Source organism: Abramis brama (assembly GCF_963993115.1).
Source record: "Abramis brama genome assembly, chromosome: 1".
Classification (NCBI taxonomy): Eukaryota; Metazoa; Chordata; class Actinopteri; order Cypriniformes; family Leuciscidae; genus Abramis; species Abramis brama.
Genome location: NC_139963.1, coordinates 51,890,542 through 51,915,034, shown reverse-complemented (window position 1 = coordinate 51,915,034; position 24,493 = coordinate 51,890,542). Strand labels below are relative to the sequence as shown.

At 38.4% G+C, this 24,493-nt stretch overlaps 2 protein-coding genes across 2 annotated transcripts in view; one reads left to right on the top strand and one right to left on the bottom strand.

Moving 5' to 3' along the window:
• kdelr3 (KDEL endoplasmic reticulum protein retention receptor 3) overlaps positions 1–9,358 on the bottom strand; it is a 51,048-nt gene extending 41,690 nt beyond the window's left edge. The window contains exon 1 of the mRNA XM_084120810.1: positions 9,204–9,358. The gene's annotated coding sequence lies outside the window, so the exon portion shown is untranslated. The remainder of the gene's footprint in view (positions 1–9,203) is intronic.
• A 2,349-nt stretch (positions 9,359–11,707) lies between these two features.
• On the top strand, positions 11,708–20,220 carry sox10 (SRY-box transcription factor 10). The gene is made up of 4 exons (XM_084120629.1): positions 11,708–11,815; positions 14,121–14,800; positions 16,272–16,534; positions 18,129–20,220. Exons 2-4 carry the CDS (start codon positions 14,361–14,363, stop codon positions 18,875–18,877), a joined length of 1,452 nt encoding a protein of 483 aa, XP_083976755.1. The 5' UTR covers positions 11,708–11,815; positions 14,121–14,360; the 3' UTR covers positions 18,878–20,220.
• The last annotated feature ends 4,273 nt before the right edge of the window (positions 20,221–24,493 follow it).

The following is a 24,493-nucleotide window of genomic DNA, read 5'->3' as shown; positions in this document are numbered from 1 at the left end:
CACACTCACACTCTTTACACCATTTTTCACCTGTCGGACGTACAATGAACACCCTAAAACCGCATCGCAATATCATAGCAATAGCTACTAACTACTAATTCTTGCTAAGTTATCAGGTCTTTGTGTTTGTTTTTTAATAATTATTATAAAATCTCTGCTTGTGAAGACATTCACGCATTTAGCAGACGCTTTTATCCAAAGCGACTTACATTGCATTTCAAGGTACACATTTACATTCTTATTAGTTCTTGCTTTCCCTGGGAATCAAACCCATGACCTTGGCATTGCAAGCGCCAACGCTCTACTGTTTGAGCAACAGGAAAGCATAGCTTTTTAGTGTTTGTGTGTGTGTTTATCAGGTTTATCAGTCCGTGATGTGATTTCAGTGAAGATCCGTAGTAAACCTCATTTGACAGAGTCACAGCTGGATGATTTGTGCTCTCGTCACTGAATCCGATCAGCAGGAACGAGGCATGAGAAACTTCTGCATCCGAGCTGAAGCTCCTCAATCCAGCGTGACCTCCGAAACCCAGAGGAGCGTCACGAGGCCCGAGCGGCCCGAGGGCAGGGGCTTTACAGGCCCGGCCTGAGAACGCACAGACACACACAGAAAGAGTCTTTTGTCGTCTGAATTCTTCTGCAGCGTTTTCTGCATTTCATCAGCTGTGACTCAGACTCACCCACAAATCTCATTCCTTCCCTCTCCGTCCATCCATCCATCCATCACTCACTGTGTGTGTGTGTGTGTGTGTGTGTGTTCAGCACAAACATACATAAAAAACAAAAACATTTTATCAGGTAACCTAAAATGTGCTTCAAGCAGAAACAAAGATCAACAGGTTTTATTCAACGACTGAATCAACCTGACCGCGATCTGACAGAAGTAAGCTAAAGAATGAATGATGATTTTCCTATTTCCCAATGGCATATTTTCCTCACCCCCAACCGACTGTGTAACTTGTGCTGCAACAAACTACAGAAACACCCTACATATACTCACAATGCAACAAAATACAGAAACATGCAGCAAATACTCAAAATGAAACCAAATACATAAACTCACTGCAAATACAGAAACACCCTACATATACTCACAATGCAACAAAATACAGAAACATGCAGCAAATACTCAAAATGAAACCAAATACATAAACTCACTGCAAATACAGAAACACAACCAAATACAGAAACATGCAGCAAATACTCAAACAAAACCAAATACAGAATACTTCTGCAAGTACTCACAATGCAACCAAATACAGAAACATGCTGCAAATACTCACAACGTACACAAATACAGAAACACGCTGCAAATACTCGCAATGCAAACAAATACATAAACTCACTGCAAATACTCACAACCAAATACTCACACCACAACCAAATACAGAAACACACTGCAAATACTCACAACGTACACAAATACAGAAACACGCTGAAAATACTCGCAATGCAAACAAATACATAAACTCACTACAAATACTCACAACACAACCATATTCTCACAACGCAACCAAACACAGAAACGCACTGCAAATACTCACAACGCAACCAAACACAGAAACATGCTGCAAATACTCACAACACAACCAAATACTCACAACACAACCTAATACAGAAACATGCTGCAAATACTCACAACACAACCAAATACAGAAACACACCGCAAATACTCACAACACAACCAAATACAGAAACACACCGCAAATACTCACAACACAACCAAATACAGAAACACACCGCAAATACTCACAACACAACCAAATACAGAAACACACCACAAATACTCACAACACAACCAAATTCTCACAATGCAACCAAATACAGAAACACGCTGCAAATACTCACAGACCACAAAAATGTTTCAAGGAGACCCCAACAAGAGACGAACCTGGCTGGAACTGCTTAGTGTTCAATGTCTACTTGTCAGTGGTGTTGCTGGTGCTTTTTCTATTTGCATGTGTTTTCTTCAGTTGCAGCTTTCCCAGCCACCATAGATATCAAATATGTCACAAAAAAGTGATGTCTTTAATGCATGTATTCAAATGGGAATCATGATCTCAGGAAACAAATTCTCAAATGTCACGTTTATTATTGACTAATATCATGAGGAATCAAACTTTCTTTCATCTTTTGAAACAAAACAGTTTGGTGAGCTCTGCTTTGGATTATTTGGATAAAATTGTCCCCTAAATCAATAAATGTAAATATACTATGTAAAATGCTGAAAAATTAAATCCAAACTCCAAACTCAAACTCAATCCACCAAGAACATTTAATGAATATTATAGACACGTCCTACTCGAAACAAGCAGGTGTGTGTTTCCAAACCTGTGTGACTTATGTCTTCTATGAAACAAAAGTCTGTGAGAAAGTGAACAAAAAATTCAATGAATCTTCCCTGTTGTACGAAGCTCTTCAATCTCATTTTCATTTAGTTCAAATATTTTGTGTCAAGACGCTTCACGGCAGGTTTGCTGTCAATCATCTGTCATCATCAAGGTCACATGTGGTGTAACGTGTCTTAGCGCGCCACAGTTAAACTGAACAAACACAAGGGTATTTGAGAGCTACAGCAGGTTTTAGCATATTATGGTGGTTTTTGCCATTTTTCATTCACTTTCATGTGTAAAAGAGCAACCCGGCTAACAGGGAACGTTCTCTCAAAATGAATGTTATGGCAAGGTTCTCTCAAAGTTATGAACAAATGTTCTTACAGTAACATTAATAGAACGTTAGTTCAAAGTTATCTGGTCTTTAATAATGTTCTCCAAACATTATCACTAAAGCGTTATCATGGAATGCCAAGGCACGTCCTTGTTTGCCAATTTTGCAAACAAGGAATGTTTGCAAAATTCTAAAACAAAATGTTTTCTTAAAGGGGCTCTGTGTAGGTTTTTACTTAAACAAATCTTTAAGATAGAGTTTTCATTTGTACATGTATGAGCCAACCATGATGTAATAAAAAGAATGACACCTTGACTGTCCACCACGGTTGCCTCTATCAGCCTATAGGCTCAATTGTGTGTGGAGTCGTCGGGCCCGAATCAGCGCGAAAATTCACAAAATGTGACGTCATGCGCGTTCTCGTCTACTTGGGCTTACATCCGTACGGCACGGCAGCCATTATTAGTAAGCAGCGGCAATCGGTAGTGTTTTCAAATGGTGTTTTCTTACCTCAAACATTATGCTGGTGAATCTCGATGAGCCGTCAGTGGTTGCTGCGGCAACCCTGGTTGATGTGGTCGTACAAGCGTGTGCGCACCGAGAACGAGCATGAGACTGGCTCTAACGGCCACTGTAGTCAGTAACTGTTCGAAATTTCAGAACCTACGCAATGCTCCTTTAACGTTCACATAATAACAAATCTTCTTTTTTTTTTTTTTAACATTAACAAAACTGGACGTTTTGAACACTCAAAAAAAAAAAAAAACATTTTCGGAATGATAGCAAAACTTTCGTAGAAAACTATTATGGCCACATTTACATGTCAGCGACACCTAATCATCAGTGTTCAGTTCATGTGCACATGATAGTGGGGCGTTTATACAGGAGTCTTGAAGGTACCTCAGCGGAAATGGCTTGTTTTGGGTCAAAAACCATCAAAATGAAGTCTAACAAGTGGAGCTCAGATTTGAATGATACAACTGTAGGAAATGAGCTCTTTAAAACACTCTATCTGAGTTTATTTAATCTGTTTAAATTATATTAATGATACTTTTCATGCTGATATCACTAGAGTCAATCTGAAATGAACACATCACATAAACAATGCAAACATAATGTTACATTATTAACACTAGCACACTACTCTTACTCTTACTATCTACTGTATCCCACACACAATGCAGAGCACACTTGACCTGTGCTGCATTCCCAGTGTCAATAAACTGGAAGAAACACCACCTTAACACTTAACCAAATTAAATTAAAAAAAGACACTTAAAGATAATAATCAACTCACATGACACATAATGAGGTCATGTGACGAATACAGCGGATTGTTAATTGAAGCGTTTAGCATGAAGCAATTCTCACTGCAATGTGACTCGCACTGTTTGCTCAACCTCAACAGAACAATGCCATATTTGACTGGTGAAATATGTCTTTTTGTGTTGTTTATGGTGCACACACAAAAACATGTTCTAAGAACGTTTTGCTAACGTTGCTGAATGTTCTCTGAATTTAAAAAATGTTTTTTCTTGGTTATACGAATATTAAGGAAACATTTCATTTTATTATTTTAGGAAAGTTACTTTTGAATGTTCTCTGAACATTTAGAAACATAAAAAAAAACGTTAGATGAACATCCAACTAAAAACGTTTGAAAAAATGTTCGATGAACCGATGTATAAATAATTTTTTTCTGCTAACATTTAGATAAGTTGATAAGTATGTTCGATAATGTTCCAAACATTCAGATTTTGAAATGTGAACGTTATGGAAACATTCCGTTTTATCATTCTTCAAACATTACTGGAATGTTTCTTTTAAATGTTCTGTGAACGTTCCGTAACATTTAAAAACTGAAACGTTTCAGGAAAAATATGTTCTAAGAAAGTTTTAGAAACATTAAAGACAAGATAACTTTGAACGAACGTTCTATTAACGTTACTGGAAGAACATTTGTTTAGAACGTTTTTAGAATGTTTTCCCTGTTAGCTGGGATATTGCTTGAGAAGGATTTATGCATACCTGAAAACCAGGTAACCAATTCTCTCTCTATCTTTCTCTCTGTCTCTCTCTCTCTCTCTCTCTCTCTCTCGCCCTCCTCCTCCTCCTCCACCCGAACCCCCATTAAACCCTCTGAAACCCCATATCAGCTTCCTTTAGATGTTTCTCCAACACAATTGGGGTAACTGGACTCTTGGCGGAGGCAGTCGGTGCAGATATGAAGTGACCACACAATGGTGCATTCATGCTCTCTCTCTCTCCCTCTCTCCATCCATTCTTCCCCAGCTGCAGAGGAATCCTGTCCAACTTTTGCCCCCCACCACACAACTGCCACCCGTCCACCAGCAGAAAGAGAGAAAACACAAAAGCAGGATTCATCCCATAGAGACGGGGATCCATTTAAGCGTTACGCAGCTGCATGGATTTATTAAAGATGGGTGGAGAGGGAGAGATAGAGGGGGGTCAGCAGAGGTCACGGACCCCCAGACTTTTATTAACCCTCTCAACATGATGACATGTTAATGAGCTTTAAGCATTAATATTCAGTAGAGAGTGGGAGAATGTACAGAATGGAGGGATTGATGAGAAAAAGAGAGAAGCGAGACAAACAACTCGAAGAATGATTTAAAGTCAGTCGATGTATTTCAATTCACATGTATTTGTATAGCGCTTTCGCGACATGTCGTTTCAAAGCATAGATTCGTGTTTCAGATATTACATTCAAGACTGTTGATTGTAATATCTCTTCATGTATTATGTTTAGAAATCAAGCATCTAAATAAAGCAATAAATGCAAATGTAAACAAATGTTTTCCTGCGTTTACTGTGTTTCACAAATGTCTGTTATGAACAAATGATCTACACAACTGTCTCTCACACTTACACACACACACACACACACACACAAGCTCTTTGTATTTCCACACCTGGAGGATCTAGCGCAGGTGCAGATGATCTAGAAATATGTCATATAAACATAAATGAAGAAATCCATCGCCAGCATTCAGACACACTGAATCACAGCCTATAGCTGAACTTCAACAGCTGCCGGAATACATACATATATATTACTATTATCATAATCATAGTAATACAACATTTAATTAATAATAAATAATTAATTAAATTATTTCATTTTTAATTAATTAATGTTAATAGGTTGAATTTTATGTCATTAACGTTTAATTCATTTAATTACTTGAATTCATTTTAAAAAGTAAAAATTAATTTAATTATAAATTATTTATTATAGGCTATATACACTTATATGATGAATAAAGTAAGTAATCAATTGAATAAATAAATAATATATATAATTTGCTTTTATCAGTCATAGCCAGGAAAAGTGATAAATAAATAGATTAATTAATTATTCATTAAAGTAAATAAAAACGTAAATTACACTTATGAGCAAAAGCCGTGAGGTATATCAGCACGTGATTCGCCCGTAGGTAATCGCTGAGATACATACGGCTATGAGTGTGATATTGCATTTATACAACAGTTCGACGGCACACGTGAGTAAATAAATAAGAAACAACATCGGAGTGTCTTCCGCCACGGATTCAGATCTCAAATTAACAGTTTAATAGTTGAGCGCGAGCCTCCGTTACTAAAGTCTAGTCACTTTAGAACTATTAGCGAAGGAACGTTGAGTCGCTTCATTGGTGCTTGTATTATGTAGAGTATAGTATTATAGTATTATGAGAGAGATATCGGCTAAACGAGTGTATTACCTGCATAAATGCATTAGCATGCATTCTCAGGTCGATGTCCATAATATTACCGGTATATGTCCGCTACGGCGCTAAAACAACTTCCTTGTTCTGACTCACTCATAAAGACCGTCTTTGCTGCCATCTAAAGGCGTAATAATGTAACTTTCACTGAAGTCCAAATCACAATCACTGTTAACATACCGTTCATACAAGATACTATACAACATACAAGCAAACAGTTCAGTCAAAAGTACAAAATCAGCGTTAGTTGTAATACCTAGGGTAAACATTTTATATTTCATTCTGATGGCCAAAATAAGTTTTCTTTTTGCATGTTTAATTTATTGTATTTCCTAGTCGTTTTACTGTCCATATGTGGCCGGAAAGCCCGTAATATATTACTTTTATCATGTTCATAGTAATAAAATCAAGTAATGGTAAATTAATGAATCAATTAATTGAAAGATTAAAAAAAAAAAAAATTATATTATTTATAATTTAAAAAATAATAATAAAAGGAAATAAACTAATTTTTTTAAATAAATAATAAATACTTCATATTCAGGAAAATTGATAAATATTAGATTAATTAATTGCCAGTAATTAATTTTAAAGTCAATTAAATATTATATATGTAGTCCTAGTCATAATCACTGTAAAATAGTTGTTTCCTTAAATTAAGTACAATCAACTTGGATGTTTAAGTCTTTTCAACTTTAATTCCATGAAACTGACCTAAAGAACTGAGTTGAATCCCTTCTAACTTGAGAATTGCTAAACTTATTTTGATGAGTTAAAGCAATGTAAAAACATATGTTGTCATAACTTATTGGTTATATAACTTTTACAGTTACTCTCTTTGCAGCTGTTTGTGAATAGAAAACTAGAACTGAACCGAATCCTGCCTGTTAGTTACACACTCCAGCCTGAAAGAGTCTGAGATCCAGCACAGATGAAAGATGAAGCCCAAGCGTTCAGTAAAGTGTGTTTCTCAGGCCTATCAGAGTGTATAGAGTCAGACAGGTGAGTGTGAACAGGTGAAGCTGAGGCTCCGCCCACAGGAACTCATTCAGTGAGGACAACAACATGAGATCATCCCATCAGAGTCTGACCTTTCCTCCAGCACAACTTCATCCACATGCAGGAATTCCCCCAGGAATCTTCACATCATCACCAAAGCGGACAAAAGGGCAAAACCTTTCCTTCTCAGAGGGAAAATGAGAAATGCTCCGCCCACTCACTCGCTAGCGCTCTCTCTCCATCTCCATGTCTTTTGTTCACTCCACTTCCTGTTGTGCCAGAAACTCAAAAACATGCAGACCCAATGCCATCAGGTGTGTGTGTGTGTGTGTGTGTGTGTGTGGAAGCTGGTCATGAGACAATCATGTCCTCATATTGACCTTTTGACCTCCACAGTCACAAACATCTTCTCCTGACATCCCAGCCAGCATCTCCAACGGCAACCGTCAGCATCATCACTGTCACATGCTGCACTATCACACACACACACACACACACACACACACACACACACACATTAACCAATTAACTGTGCTCAGAAATGCCATGTTTTAGTTTGCTGAGAGCATCAGTTTGGTACAACTGAATCTGTTCATTCTCTCGGGTTCAATAATCCACTTCATTTAAAAACCGCTGTTGTAAGACATATTATTAATTACTGCACACAGAACGCGCTCACATTTACATGATCTGGTTTGGTTATGCAGCCTAAATCATTCACGCGCGCTGGCAGTTTTAACGGGATTTACTCTGGAAGTAACGCGCATTATAATAAATCTCGCGATTAAATAACTAATCATATTATCGCACGAATAGAGGCGCAGTAATAATAAACCAGCGACATATATCCTGCCTCGAAATTACACTTATTCTGCTGGTTTAATAGAATGTAAAAAAAAAAAAAAAAAAACGATTGAACATGAAGTGAAACAAGTTCAACTTCTTTTAGCAAATTTAGTGAAATTATGAGTCGGCGAGAGTGAAAACAATCTTTACAAAACAACTACGAAATAATAATAACAACGAAATAATATGTTTTGCCAATTGTCTATTTGATTTTCAGGAAGAATTTGAAATGGAAATGCAAACAGGATAATTCAAATATTATACATTCGATAATAATAATTTTGACAGTATTTTAGCTGTAATTTGTAAGGATTCCGAATGCACGAGAAGCAAAGCGCGCGTTAATTATTATGAATTAGTCCAGGTGATGACGAGCATCTCGCGCACCTTAGCTTATTTCGATTTGAATAATTTTTTAATTGTTATAAATTCAATTTCTGAACTGTACGACAAATACTTATTAACTATTATTATCATTATGTTTCTGATTTATCATTAAAACGGAAGCCCTTGCAGAGAACGAATGTATAACAGTAAACTGATCATTTGTGATCATGTAAAATAATTTACGTGAAACAAAACAATTGACATTAGAGCAAATTAATTTATAGAAGCAAGAGCCGTAAAGAAAATCTCAATTTGACGCGATACAGAAACGCAGTACAAAGATGTAATACAACAAAACCTTCCAGTTCTCAATCACGACCATCAAAAATAAATCAAGACAAATAAAAAAGCAACGTGAGTTTAACAGCTACACTTCAATTCAATTCTATACAAAACCCCCGATTTCCCTGTGCAATGTTCCTTGAGGATCAACACATCTCCAGCTCTGCGTGTTTTAAACGCTTCTTTGGAGACAGTGATATTTCTAAACGCGTTGTCTGTCTCCTTCGCTTCCCTGCTTCCCAAACTTTTCCCTGAGATCAACAGGCAGAAACTCACATCAAAGCTCGCTCGCGCAGGCCTCTGTCCGCTCCGTCCACGCGCCGCGCGACGCGTTCATTCCCGCTATATGTGTACGTTTGAAGGACACGGAGAAAAAGACGCTCTAAAGGGAGACACACGTCTTTTCTCTTTTCTTTTCTTTTTTTATATACACAGAACTGCTTTTTGTTCCTCATTTTTTCATTTAAGAGGGTAATGGAAGGGGGGTGTTCGTTTGATCACATGATTACAATTCACCTGAGATAAAACAAAGGACGCAAAGAAAGGAGAAACCGAGACAGAGAGATGCTCTCATGGTCAGGATCCCCTTATCAGAGTCAACATTCATGGATAATGAAAAAGGCAATGATTTTTGGCTTGGGTGGGGGGGCGTCGCGAGCTGGAAATACAAGAGGTTATTGTTGGCCAGAACAGCGCGCGTGTTTGTGTGCGTTTGGCCCGTCGTTTGCCTCGCTTCTCGTCTTGCTATATTTTCTGTTTAAACGTGTTAAATGCGCTCTCTGTGTGTTTATGTGATGCGATTATAAAACTAACGCATTGCACGACACGACGCGGCAGGAGCTCGTTCCAGCGCCAAGCGCGCGCGCGAGGGTCACAGGCCTGCGCGCGCACCATCCCGCATTCACAACTGCTGTTTAACTATTCTACAGAAATAAAATAAAACTAAAGTGTAATGCTGAATAAAATTAGCTCACTTGGACATTTTCAGTTTCCTACTTATTTAGGAGATATTTTAACATTTTTAGAAGCCATACACTCTTGGGAAAAAAATTTGCATACGCTTAAAAATAAAGGCATCTATGAAGAACCTTTAGCATCCTAAAAAATAAAGGGGGGTTTCTCAGTGATGCAATGATCACAAAAAAAAAAAAAACAACAACAACAACTTATATTTGGTTCTCTAAAGAACCTTTCAGTCATCAGTTCTTTAAAGAACCATTTTTTCGTAATGTGAAGAACATTTTAATAGTCAAAATAACCTTTTGTAGTTACTTGGATGTCAAAGGATCTAAATGGAACCATCGATGCCAGTAAAGAACTTTTATTTTTATAGAGGAAAAAATATATATTTAGATTTTTTTAAATGTTCTTCACACATGGCTATTTTAAGAAATGTTCTATGGGGAACCAAAATTGACTTGTTGCGAAACCCCCCTTTAGGAAACTTTATTTCTAAGTATTAGTATGGTGAGTGAATTCAGGTCAATTGAGATATTATTTGCCATTGAGATGACTGGGGAAAAAAGTGTCTCAATTAACCTAATGTCACCCCTACATATCAGCACATTTTGAAGTGGTGGCCTCCACGAATATCCAGAGGTTTGCGAGTTAAAACCCTACAGTTGTGCTGTTGCTCCACGCGCTGCGTCAGAAGGAAGCGTTATTGCGCACAGCAGGTGCGCAGAGTCCCGGGGGCGCGCGAGCTGTGACGGGGCCGGTGGAGGACCTCTGCTTCACCCTGAGGCACACCCGGGCCAACAACAGGCCAGTGTCATCGGACAGACCTTAAAAAAGAGAAACCCCACAACCCCCGGGACACGCCGACACTAATGAACGACCACCTGTGACAGTCAAGGCATGATGAAACTCATCAAATATAACGCGCGGCGGCATTATAATATTACAAATTTGAGAACTTATTATACTATTGAAATAAATATTTTTGACGTCTCCCTGACATTTTCAGTTAATATTTCAATAATTTAACAACATGTGCACGCGGCTCTCTGACGCAGTTAAACAAATAAAATAGTTTTTTTTTTCAGTAAGTGTTTTATTTTGATTGTTTTTTATATTCTAATTAGTTAGACCTATTTTACTTCAACCTTTTTATGATTTAATTAGCTTCTCATAAACTCTAACCCTTATATTGAAATAGATACATCAAAACGAAACGAAACGATGTCATCGGCTACAACAAATTATTATTATTATCATGGTAACACTTTATTTTACAGTGCCCATGTTACATATGTTACATGTACTTACCATAGTAATAACAGTAAATTATGCATAATTAGGCTACATGCAACTAACTCTCAACCAAACCCTAACCCTACAGTAATGTAGTTGCTTAATATTACTCAGTACTTAAATATATAATTACACTGTAACGATGACACCTTAAAATAAAGTGTAACCATTATTATTATTAGAACTTAAAATATTGCAATAAACTGTGCCTGAATAATAAGGAATAAGAATAATATCTTATTTTAAAGTGACACACTTATTATGACAAAGACAAATATATAGGCCTAACTGAGATCTAGATCAAGAATACTGACTTTCAAATAAATGTATAAAAGTTTAATATCACAAATAAAGTATGATCAGAATCCGATCTGCCGAATATGACAGCAGAAATCGCCGCCCTCCGCTGAGAGAAACTTCACGGCGAACTCCATCAGCCAATCAGAGGAGGACCCGATGGGGCTCTGCTGCTCCTTTAAGAGATTTTTTCCATGAATTGATTTTTTTTCTCGCTCTTCACACAACGAGGCTCTTTAAGCCCCGGCGCGCGACACAGAGCAGGCATTCAGAGCGCGAGCGAGGGGGCTGAACCACGGACCGATCTCGCGCTGGGCGGGCGACCTGCGACCAGTGCAGTAAGACCTCTCTCTCTCTCTCTCTCTCACTGACTCTCTCTGTGCATGGGGATATACGACTCTGCAATGTCTAAACCGAGAAATTACGATTTTATTATTATGATTATTATGAATAAATATGATTCGCGTTGAATTTATTCGCTGCATAGGCTTCTCACTTGAATTCGTTTTCTGTTCGGTTTATGTTTGCTGAAGTTTGAGGGATAACAAAGTTTCTCAACGAAATGGATTAAAATATACATGCGATTATTTAAGAAAGTTTGTGTCACGAGGTGTACATTTCGAGATTTGCGTGATTGAGTAAATGGGAGACGTGTTGAGTTAATCTGTCTTAGCTTGGGAAAAACAGCTTAATCTATCCAAACTACTCCAAATATAATACACTTCGATCTTTTAGTACAATTTGAATTTGAATACTTTGATTTGATACGAGTGCGTAATATTTGTCCAGCATTTTACGTATGTGCAATTAGGCTATATTATAAATCTTTTTTATAATCTGTTTTTATATGCTTAAGGCTAAATGTGGTATATTTTCTGCTTTACCTGCATATTTGTGAGCAATAGCTATATCTGGTCCAAATGCTCGTGTAACCTGCTTAATTATGAAGTAAAAATTCCTTTCAGCACAATATAGAGAAAATTACCGCATTCCAATATTCTGAATTTATAGGCTATATCGCCCAAACTTTTCAGTAAACTAATCAAATCAATAGAATTTCGCATCAACTGAAGTTCGAATCTAATATTTTGTCAAATCTAAGCACATATGTTTAATTGTGCCATTTAGGAAATGTTTTGGCATGAGTGAATTAGGGGCAAATTATTGCCAAACCAGGCGTTATGATCCGCCCTACTCCAGCCGAAGATGAACTCAATCACATTTGAACAAATAAAGTTAGGAGTGGCGATGCGGTAAAGAGTTAAGAGTGGTTAACATTAATAAACAGAAAGTTTCTATATGTGCGCGTTGTTCTGAAATGTGAATGGAAAACAGAGAAAATCCAGAAGCGCAATTAGCCTACTAAATGAAATGGACCGTGTTACTAAAAAGAAAATTGTTTAATGTTTTGCCCCAAAGAAACTTCAACTTCACACACAAGTCAATCAGATAAATTATTAATCACGTGTAGCTATTCCCGTGACCCCAACAAATGGGACTGAATTAATGTGAAATCAATCTGTTATCTGCTGAAGTGAAGTCACCTGTGTGTGATCTTAATTAATACTGGTGTCGGATGGTTTGTTCTCGTGTTCGGCGGAGATTTGATCAGTCATTCAAGCTCAGCTCTGGATAAAGAGTTTTTGCCTTGGGCTATTTAAATCAATACCTGGTGTTATAGGCTACTCATTCTTGGATTGATCTTAATAATCAGACCAATAAAAGGCGCAATATCATGTCGCGCGTGCGTGTATTCACTGTGCCGGACCGGTTGCTTGCGTTTTCCTAAACACACAGCTCTGATTTTCCTTGTTTTCCTGCTGGTTATGAGTCGTCGCTTGTGCTTTCACCAACAAACACTGTGTAATTCAGCAGCGCTCCGTGTTTATCCAGCAGCGAGGCGGAATGAAGCCGGTATTATTCCAGCACTTTCTCTCCCGGGAGCTTGAACAAACCGACAAACCTTCAACAGTAGCTGTTAGCAGGAGTGAAGCTAAAATAACACACACACACACTCACGCAGACCGAGGCGAACTGACGCCACCGTATGATTGGCCTGGAAAAAGAGACCAATTCTAAATAAAGTCAAAGCCTCAGTGTTTGTAACTGTTTTTCCCTGAACAGGTTTTTTCTTGTTCGCAAGGCGTTTGAGTGAACAGCGAAGAGGTTGTGCGGGAGGGAACGTTCAGAATGTTAAAATTCTTTGAATGACATATTTAGAACGTTCTCATCACATTATCTGAAATGCGTTCTCGTGATGTTGAGAAAACATTTTTGGAACAGCATGATGTTATTTCTACTTAATGATTCTTAACGTTAACATTCTTGGGATATTACAAATAAATATTAATAAAACTGAAATAAAATGTTTATATTGTGAGTAACAATAAGTTACAGGATAATGATGTACATTACTTACATGAAAGTAACCTTTATATTGTTCAGATCATGACATGTACAATTGATGTTTTAGAAACATTGCTTTTCCCACATTGTTTTCAGAACATACATTTATTAAAAACATGAAAATAATATTATTGTACACTGAGAAGAAATGCTTTACAGAAACATGACAATGTAACATGCAAACTCCAGGCCACCTATAATATTAAATAAAATTACCTTTGTGTTTGACTTTTGCAGGTTTATCAGCAGATCTACTTCCTGAGGAAGACGGCGGATGGATTCATTCTGACAGAACCGAGCGTGTATGATAAGAAATCTGATAAAGTTTCACTGGATGACCTATAGCATAATAAAACAAAAACAGCTGGCAATTGTTTTCCAGAAAACAAAATAGTTTTTAGAGAATAAAACAGAGGTCCTGTTTGGGGGGAAAAGTACACCCACCGAAGCCCCCTGTGTCCGCAGAGCGAGAGCACGATGTCGGCGGAGGAGCACAGTATGTCTGAGGTGGAGATGAGCCCCGGGGTCTCGGAGGACGGTCACTCCATGTCCCCCGGTCACTCTTCAGGAGCTCCAGGGGGCCCGGACTCCCCTCTCCCCGGCCAGCCGCCTCTGATCCCGGGCGTCGGGGAGGATGGACCCGGAGTCTCCGCCGGGGTCTCGGTGAAGTCCGATGAAGAAGACGACCGGTTCCCCATCGGCATCCGCGAGGCTGTCAGTCAGGTGCTCAACGGCTACGACTGGACGCTCGTGCCCATGCCCGTGCGCGTGAACTCGGGCAGCAAGAGCAAGCCGCACGTAAAGCGGCCGATGAACGCGTTCATGGTGTGGGCGCAGGCCGCGCGCAGGAAACTGGCGGATCAGTACCCGCATCTACACAACGCCGAGCTCAGCAAAACACTGGGAAAACTCTGGAGGTGAGAGAAAATCATCACTTTTACGGGTACAACCCTGTGTGCCATGACATGCACTAATTATATCATGCATTCATATAGGGAAAGGCAAAGCTTTATTTATATGCTATAGCGCATTTCATACACAATGGTAATTCAAAGTTTAACGGGTACAAGTACAACTCGTGAAAAACCATATCAGATGGTACTAAATGTTTGCCATGTCATGCACCAATTATATCATGTATCCATAGTACTCCAGGGTAAGGAAAATCTCTATTTATATATGGTGGGCCCAATTTCAAAGTGCTTTACATAAAAAGGATTTAAAAATAATCATAATATTAAAATGTATTCAAAACAATTACAAAACAGTTGTGCATCTCCATGAAACCATGATGATCTGAACATAAAGAGCTCAAGAAACAGCATCCATCAATTCATTACTGTAATTCTGTCAGTGAATAATGGACGCTCCAGTGTCAGTGTAATGTGTTCTGCTGCAGATCCTCATATTCACTGCAATCCGGCCTCTGGCTTTGAGTTTCTCAGGGGCTTTAGCTCAGAATAATCATTCCTTCAACATGCCAGATTAGAGGGACAAATCCCTTCAGGAGCTGCTGTGGAAAACACACGGCATTAACCCGAGCGAGAACGCCAAGAGGGCATTTATCTCAAACGGGTTATTTTCAGGAGGAGTTTGTAGATGCACAACTAAACTAGTGAAAGAGTCTCGCTTTACATATGACAGCATATATATATATGATATGATACATATATATTTATATAACAGGTGGATAATCAAAGCGCTCAGAGTAGCTTCATACACCAGCTGGAGTATCTGATGGTGTTAAACTCTCAGAGGAGAAATCTGAGCCAGAATCAGCATTCAACAGTTCAATACTCTCAGAGTCAGGTGGCATTACAGGTCATTCGATGCTTCACTTGTGTTTTAAAAAGCTCTGATAAAGTGTAGACAAGATTCTATTATTGTTTCAAATGAGAGTTTATAGTTATGGTGTGTTTGTTATTTATCCAGTGATCAGGTTACAGGACCTATTTCTCTCTATACGTCATGTTTTTATAGTCAAAATACCAATATTTTAAAAGTTTTTTAGTGCACATGATACTGATCTTTTGGTAACACTTTTAACAAAAAGGTTCGTTAGTTAACATTAGTGTGAACTACTGTTCATGGTTAGTTCATGTTAGTTAATACATTAACTAATGTTAACTAATGAACTGTAAAGTGTTACCGTTCTTGGTAACACTTTTTTTGACAGTGTCCTTGTTACATATGTTACATATATTCAAGTACTTACCATAGTAATAACAGTAAATTATGCATAATTACATGCAACTGACCCTCAAACAAACCCTAACCCTATAGTAAGTACATGTATTTGATTAACATTACTCAGTACTAAAATATATAATTACACTGTAATGATGACACCTTGAAATAAAGTGTTTTTTGCACGTGTGTGTGTTTCAGGCTGCTGAACGAGACGGATAAGAGGCCGTTCATCGAGGAGGCCGAGCGTTTGAGGAAGCAGCATAAGAAGGACTATCCCGAGTACAAGTACCAGCCTCGTCGACGCAAGAACGGCAAACCGGGGTCGAGCTCTGAGGGCGACGGCCACTCCGAGGGCGAGGTCAGCCACAGCCAATCACATTACAAGAGCCTGCACCTGGAGGTGGCCCACGCCGGGGTCACGGGGTCACCACTGGCCGACGGACACCACCCGCACGCCACAGGTGAGGCTCATACAGTAGTGGCAAAAGCACATTCTAGTGTTTTTGAAGAGCATTTTGAAGCCCAAAGTGGGCGGAGCCGGTCGTCGCCATCTTGGCAGCGCGTCACTCCCGGATAAACGAAAATGGGCAAAGAAGCGGGATTAGCACAGGAGACAAACGGCTAGTAGTGACATCAGCGGCAATCCACCTGTCACTCAAGTGGCCACGCCCTTAATTATGCAGAACTTTAAGGCTTAATATAATTTAACGGATGAGTTATGAAAATATTCACCCCCCTCACAGTTGTCATGAAGGGCAAATAGACCAGCTATATAGACCAAAACCACTTTTTGCAACAGGCTGTAAACATATTTTCTTTCTGCTGTAAAGTTGGTCATTTTAACATGGAGGTCAATGGGATTGACTCTCTTCTGCAGCCGGTCTCTAGTGGCCAGTCGATGAACTGCAGTTTAAGTCACTTCTGTATAGAGACTCCTTGTTTTCAACATAATAATCAAAAATGTTTCTTGAGAAGCAAATCAGCATATTAGAATAGTTTCTGAAGGATCATGTGACACTGCTAAAAATCAGCTTTGATCACAGGAATCAATTCCATTTTAAAGTATATATGTGCATAGAAAACATCGATTTTTAAATTATAGTGCTGGGCAACGATTAATTGCTATTAATCGCATTAAAAATAAAAGTTTGTGTTGACATAATATATGTGTGTATAACTGTGTATAGTTATTTTGTATACATAAATATATATTTAAGAAATATTTGCATGTAGGCTATATACTGTGTATATATTTATACATAATTTATATAATATATAAATATAAATATTTTATATATAGTCAAGTCACATTTATTTATATAACGCTTTTTACAATACAGATTGTATCGAAGCAGCTTTACAGAGATAACAGGAAAATAATGCAACAAAGTATGTTTCCAGAAGAAAATAGTTAGTAAGTTAGTTCAGTGATGGTTCATTTTGTTGTAAAAAAAAAAAAAGAAAAGTTATAAATTTAGTTAATTTATATATATAGCCACTTTAGAGAAACCGTGATGTCATCGTCCAGCTCAGTTCAGTTCTCATATAATGGTGTCAGTGCAGCAGATCAATAATATTGTTGAATATTAAATTAAAAAATACATAGATAACTCCTAGATAACTTCTTACATATATACATGTATTTGTGTGTATTTATTTATACAACATAATTATACACAGTACACACAAACTTTCATTTTGGATGCGATTGATCGCGATTTATCGTTGCCCAGCATTAATAATGATATTTCACTGTTTTTACTGCATTTTTGATCAAATAAAAATGCCTTGAGAAGAGACCTCGTTCAAACATGCCCTCTAAAACTCTTTCATTTGTTGCTTCAGGTCAGAGTCACAATAAAAAATAAATAAAAGGCTATAGTGTTTCATCGCCATCTAGTGGCCTAGCAGCAGAATCCAGCATTTTTAGTCATTTTTGCAGATCCATGTGAATGGGGATCGTTTTGACAATCGTCTATACGTGGAAAACTCAAAGGAAAAGCTTCTGTTTTTAAGTGTAAATGTACCCTAAACCTCTTCCGTTCTTCTCTCCAGGTCAGAGTCACAGCCCCCCGACGCCCCCTACGACCCCGAAGACGGAACTGCAGGGCGGGAAACCGGGCGAGGGAAAGCGTGAGGGCGGAGCCTCCCGGAGCGGTTTGGGGGCGGGACCAGACGGAAGCTCCGCCTCCTCATCCGGCAGCGGCAAACCACACATCGACTTCGGCAATGTGGACATTGGTGAGATCAGCCACGACGTGATGGCCAACATGGAGCCGTTCGACGTGAACGAGTTCGACCAGTACCTCCCACCGAACGGGCACCCACAGGCGTCGAGCGCCGGGTCTTCGGCGTCACCGTATGCGTACGGCATCTCCAGCGCTCTAGCGGCCGCTAGCGGGCACTCCACCGCATGGCTCTCCAAACAACAGCTGCCATCCCAGCAGCACTTGGGCTCGGATGGAGGGAAAACACAGATTAAGAGCGAGACGCACTTCGCTAGCGATGCCGCCACGGCTAGCGGTTCGCACGTAACGTACACGCCTCTTAGCCTGCCACACTACAGCTCCGCCTTTCCCTCGCTGGCGTCGCGCGCGCAGTTCGCGGAGTACGCAGAGCACCAGGCGTCCGGCTCGTACTACGCCCACTCCAGCCAGACCTCGGGCCTGTACTCCGCCTTCTCCTACATGGGCCCCTCGCAGAGGCCCCTGTACACCGCCATTCCCGACCCCGGATCCGTGCCGCAGTCGCACAGCCCGACTCACTGGGAGCAGCCCGTCTACACCACACTATCCCGACCGTGACGCGCATTACGGAGGTGACGCGATGCTCTCGTTTCATTTCCAGTCACTGAAGGTCCAAACTTAAGTGTGTATGTGACCGAAAATCATCAAAACACTCGCCTGCACCACAATCCACACACAGAAAAACACGTGTGTGGAGATCTGCAGGGAAAACATATTCTCACGTTGCCTCAGGCTGATTAGATAAACCATCATGACCCGTTTCACAGAGATCTTGCTCGTCCGCCGATTTGACACCAGTGGTATTTTATGAGGACACATTACCAAAGTACTGAGACCAAAACATTAAAATGAATGAGCAACTTAAACGGGCGTAGTTATTGAACTCTGTATGGTTTGGTATCAGTGTATCAGATCACAAACTTCTTCCAATACATTCACATAAACTTACACCCTGATGTTATTACCTGTACATCCACATGTTGTTGTTGTTTTTTTTATTTGTATGTATGAATAATCTCTTTTTATTAACCAAAATAAGGCCATATTGTTTTTATCTTGGACAAATAATGACGTGTTTTTATTGTTGTAATCTTTTCTATTGTTGTTACTCTTGTGTTGCCATAACTACACTGAAAAGTCTTCACCACTGTCTAGTGTTTGTTAATGACATTTGTGTTTTATGACTTTCAGCGTGTGTAAATATCAGTGCCAGGACGCGGTAAACGCGTCTAAACGGTGTTACTCCAAACACACAGACGGAGTACTGTATTGTAATATGTTTTGTCACATCTGAATTAACGTGATTTATGAGTTTCCGCTATAAAATTACCTTATATTTTGTTTAGCTAACACCGCTAGTGCCTCAGTCCATCGGAAACGGTTCATAATCGCCGATAAAGTCCAATTAAATCACGTGATACTCTTTTCAGGGCGCGAACTTTCATCCATTCGCCAATTCGAATATTTTATGCCCACATTATATGCGAGTTTGAAATAGATATGTATTTTGTGGAAATGTCCGTTTCAGAACATTACTACTCTTGATGCCTATCAATACAACACTGCGGTATTATTTCATAAAGACAGTCTGTTACTGTAAAGTTTAGTTATTCGAAGTTTTTTCCCCTTTGGTACTACTTTTTATAGTTTTCGCCCTCTTTATTAGTACTATTCAAAAACAACTGAAGCAAACAAACAACATTATTGTTATATATTACAAAATATTATTTATATTTGTTGGTTTTTTTTGTTCATTTTTTATCAGTAGCGTTTTACTCTGATGTTGGAAACTTTTGTCGTGTAATTCTGTGGTGGGTAAAAGTGTTGTTGTTTTTCTTTATCAGTGTAAATAGAAGAGAGCAGTGACTAACTTCCCTCACTCTAAATAAAGCTGCAGTCTGTACAAACGCGTCTTCATTTTCACACACACACGCGCGTGCGCGCACACACACTTGTAGCCTTTATTAATTTTCTTATCTGCTCTACCTGTAAGGTCATGACACAAGTCACGTCAGTTTTCAGAATAGCACATTACAATAGTATAATTTGTCATCTATACTGGTATTATTATTCATATATTTCAATATTATGGATTATTTTATATAATTATATTATTAATTTTCTATATTAATAGAAATTATATTAATATAGAATTAACTATATTAATTTTCTGCACTGAATATCACTGAGATTCAGCAGGTTAAATGATATCAGAGTAAAGAGGTTCTGGGAACGTTAGCTGAAAGTTAGTGGAACGTTCTGCAAACCTAAAAAGAACATTGTTTTTTTTTCATAAATAAAACTTTCCTAGCTAACCAAACACAAACTTTAGATGCTTATGATTCTTAATGAAACCAGTTTGCTTTTATGATGTGCATCTGAGCTTGCAGGTTCATTCTGATTGGCTGAAACCAATATCATGACAGCGCATATCTCAACATCCTCTGCATTTCTGCATTAATATGTGTGTGTGTGTGTGTGTGTGTGTGTGTGTGTGCTGCCCTGTATATCTGCATGTGTGTGTGTGTGTGCTGAGAACTGAAGCTGATTTCTAATTCCCCTGATTTAATCATCTGTGTGATACTTTGGTTAAACAAAGAGACTCATTCAGCTCTGGCTGAGCGAGAGGAGGGGAGGGGGGGTACTGGCCTGCAGTTTCACTGGATACAAAGACACACACACACACACACACACACACACACTGCAGCAGGATTTGCACATTCCTAAACAGTGCAATGAGAGTGAGAGAGAGAGAGAGAGAGAGAGAGAGAGAGAGAGAGAGAGAGAGAGAGAGAGAGAGAGCGCAGAGTCTAACCCAGCATCTGAAACATGGCTAGTTTTCTCATCATGAGGGTTATCAATATTAATTTCCCATCAGCCACTGCGAATCTGTGTTCAGAAGAGATACTAGAGTATCATTCACTGAATACTGTGCACTAGTTATATACATGAAACACAATTACTGGATGTAACTATCCACACTACACTGGAGCTGTGTATATATTTCCACCACAAACAATCATGCTTTGGTAGATCGTAATTATGATGTTTAAAGTCGAAATTATGACATATAGTCATAATTGTGACATACTAAGTCCTTATTATGTAAAACAAGTCATAATTATGACATTTCAAATGTTTAATTATGAGATAAAAAAATCTAATTATGATTGTCATTATTCCGGCTTTTCATTTCATAATTAGGCCTTAATTACGACATAAAATGAATAAATAAATTTACAATAAAAATGAACTAACAATGAACTTGATATGACACTATTTTCTTCCAGATCTGATGTACAGCAGAAACAAACTCTGTTGCATTATTTTCCTGTTATCACTGTAAAGCTGATTTGAAATGATCTGTATTGTAAAAAGCGCTATAGAAATAAAGGTGACATAAAAAGTCAAAATGATGACATACTGTTTGACAAAAGCATGATATTTTCTTATGTGACGGCTTCCATAAGTATGTGTCTACTGTACACTTTCTATACTCATGAATCACAGTCATCAGGTTGCTCATCTTCAGGATCAGTGTGAGGAATGAACTGGAACTGATGTACACTGGCCCCGTCTCAAACGGCACACTTCATGTGCACTAGTGCTCGTGTGTTTGTGTATCTGTTAAATCCACAAGACCGTAGGGGCCCAGGAACACTTCAGCCAAACATGAAAATGATGCCATGGTTTACTCACCCTCAAGCCTCATCCTAATATGAGTGTGTTCTTCCAGCCGGACACAATCCTGGCTCTTCCGGGCGTTATAATGGGAGTGAATGGTGCCCAAGTTTCACAAGCTCCAAAAAGCGCATCCATCTGTCATAAAATGAGTTAATAAATGCCCTCTGAAGCGAAAAAAAATTCCCATAACTTTATACACTGTAATCACGGGCTTACGGCAACAGCCATACGCGTGTTCACGAGAGAGTCGAGTTCCGGTGGACAAATGACCTCTGACCTGACACATGATGTTACTGCTCTTTTCTTTTATCGAAAACCTCCTAAACTTTTCTTTAAAACTTTTCGTTTTAGACTTATAATTGGTGACCGGCGTTTTGTTTTGCTCTATCCTCTGCGAAAGTTTGGATGAGTGTCTCTAATACATTTGACACCATGTTATATCTCAAAAAGATACAAACTCTTCATGGAAGTAAGATTCAGCAAACAATGAATTAATTAATTTAATGTAGCCTACAAATTAACAACAACATAGGCTAAACATCTACTGATTTGGCAGTTTAATGTAAGATTTTACTCTAATAAAAGATGGTTTTCTTGTAAATGTTTCACCCTCAGTGCTGACAGAGAAGAGACTCCACTACACATGTGGCAGGCAGAGCAAGAGACACTAACAAGAGAAGATGATGGTCTGTGCACTGTGTAGGAGTGTACTATGTAAAGCTCACACACTCAACTGTGTTCAAGGCAGAGCAGAACGTGGAAAATGAACTATATTCAGGGTTTCTTTTTGGGACAGGGCCTAAAATTCATTTTAAAGTTGCATTGTGTAATATAAAGAAGGATCTGTTGACAGAAATGCATTTTCATATACATTACTATGTTTTCAGTGGTGTATAAAGACATACTTAATGAACCGTTATGTTTTTATTACCTTAGAATGAGCCATTTCTCTCTACACACACCGCGGGTCCGCTTACATCGACATGTTACTACAGTGGCCCTGAACGCACAAACGCGTTTCGTTACTATGTTGTTCTTCGTGCAAAGAAGCTAAAGCTAAAGTCAGCGAATAAAACACTCACACAATGATGAATAAAGTAACAATAATATTCGCAATAACATATTGTTTTACTGAATAATTAAATAAACCTCATTGCTGAACTGGCTACTCTCTGCTGTCTCAGACGACATCACTTCCTGTCGACCACCCTAACTTCTGCTGGGTGCAATTCACAACCTCTCCACTAGATGCCGCTACAATCACACACTGCATCTTTAACCACTTTTGGCAAGTACACCTCACATGCTAAATTAAACATACAATATAATGCAGTAACGAGACAATATATAACACACTACTGCTTGAAAGAGCTTATTGTTGGATATTACATATTTTGTCTTCACTTATTATTGTTTAAACAGTAACAGCACACCGTGCAGTCTGAATTAACTGTGTGCAAATGAAATGCACATTAAACTCCGCCCACATGAACGACATCATCAGATGTTCATCCACTGGTAAAGTAGCGAGTTTCTCTGGAAGCTTGTCCACAACAGAATAAAAGAAAGAATAATAAAAGAACAAAAAAAGGTAAATATGACTCATTATCTCACAATTCTGGCTTTTTTCCTACTAATTGTATGTTTATATTTCGCAAATTTTGACTTTTTTCCTCACTGAGAGTTACCCTCAAACTGGGACTTTCTTCTCTCAGAATTGTGAGATCGCAAATATTATTTTTTATTCCATGGCGGCAAGTTACAAGTTTCACTTCAAAACGTTTATTCACACACCTAACAGTGTAAACAATGAATATTTACATTTAGATCACATATTGCTTTTGCAAAAACTGATACTTGATATGAAGCAAAACCTTTTCAGCGCGAAAACTTTATCAACTGTTAAGCTGAGCTGAATATTTTTATTATTAGAACTTAAAAAATATATTTTTTTTTAATCAGATATGAAACAGATAATTGCATAATTATATCTTTAAAGACAGCCTGTTACTGTAATTGACGTTTAGTTAATCGACGGTTTCCTTCATTTCCTCCACTTTTATAGTTTTGCCCTCTTTATTAGCATTATTTAGAAACAAAACAACTCATTCTGCATATAAACCCTCCGTTTTACAAACTTAAGTACAAAATGATTTAGTGCCAATCAACATTTGACTGTAGATGCTGTATATCGAGTTTAATTGTATTTAATCAGCAATATTAATTTATAAACACTCAACTAAACAATTAAAGCGTTGAGTGCGAATCTGCCGATGACACAGTATTTCCCAACAACAAAGATAAAAACAAAGAGTGGCATTTACTACAAAAAGGTTTAATCTCGCATGAATAAAACACAAATACACATTGAATAAGAGATTCAGAGTGAAGTGTGTGTGTTTATGGTGTGTGTGTGTGTGTGTGTGTGTGCTGCCCTCATGTGGACGAACACCAGACCTGCAGGATGAAACCAAACCATATATATATGGT

Coding starts and splice junctions, on each gene's coding strand:
- sox10 (XM_084120629.1), top strand. CDS start 14,361: ATGTCGGCGGAGGAGCACAGTATGTCTGAGGTGGAGATGAGCCCCGGG. Junction 14,801..16,271: donor ACACTGGGAAAACTCTGGAG/GTGAGAGAAAAT, acceptor TGTGTGTTTCAG/GCTGCTGAACGAGACGGATA. Junction 16,535..18,128: donor ACACCACCCGCACGCCACAG/GTGAGGCTCATA, acceptor TCTTCTCTCCAG/GTCAGAGTCACAGCCCCCCG.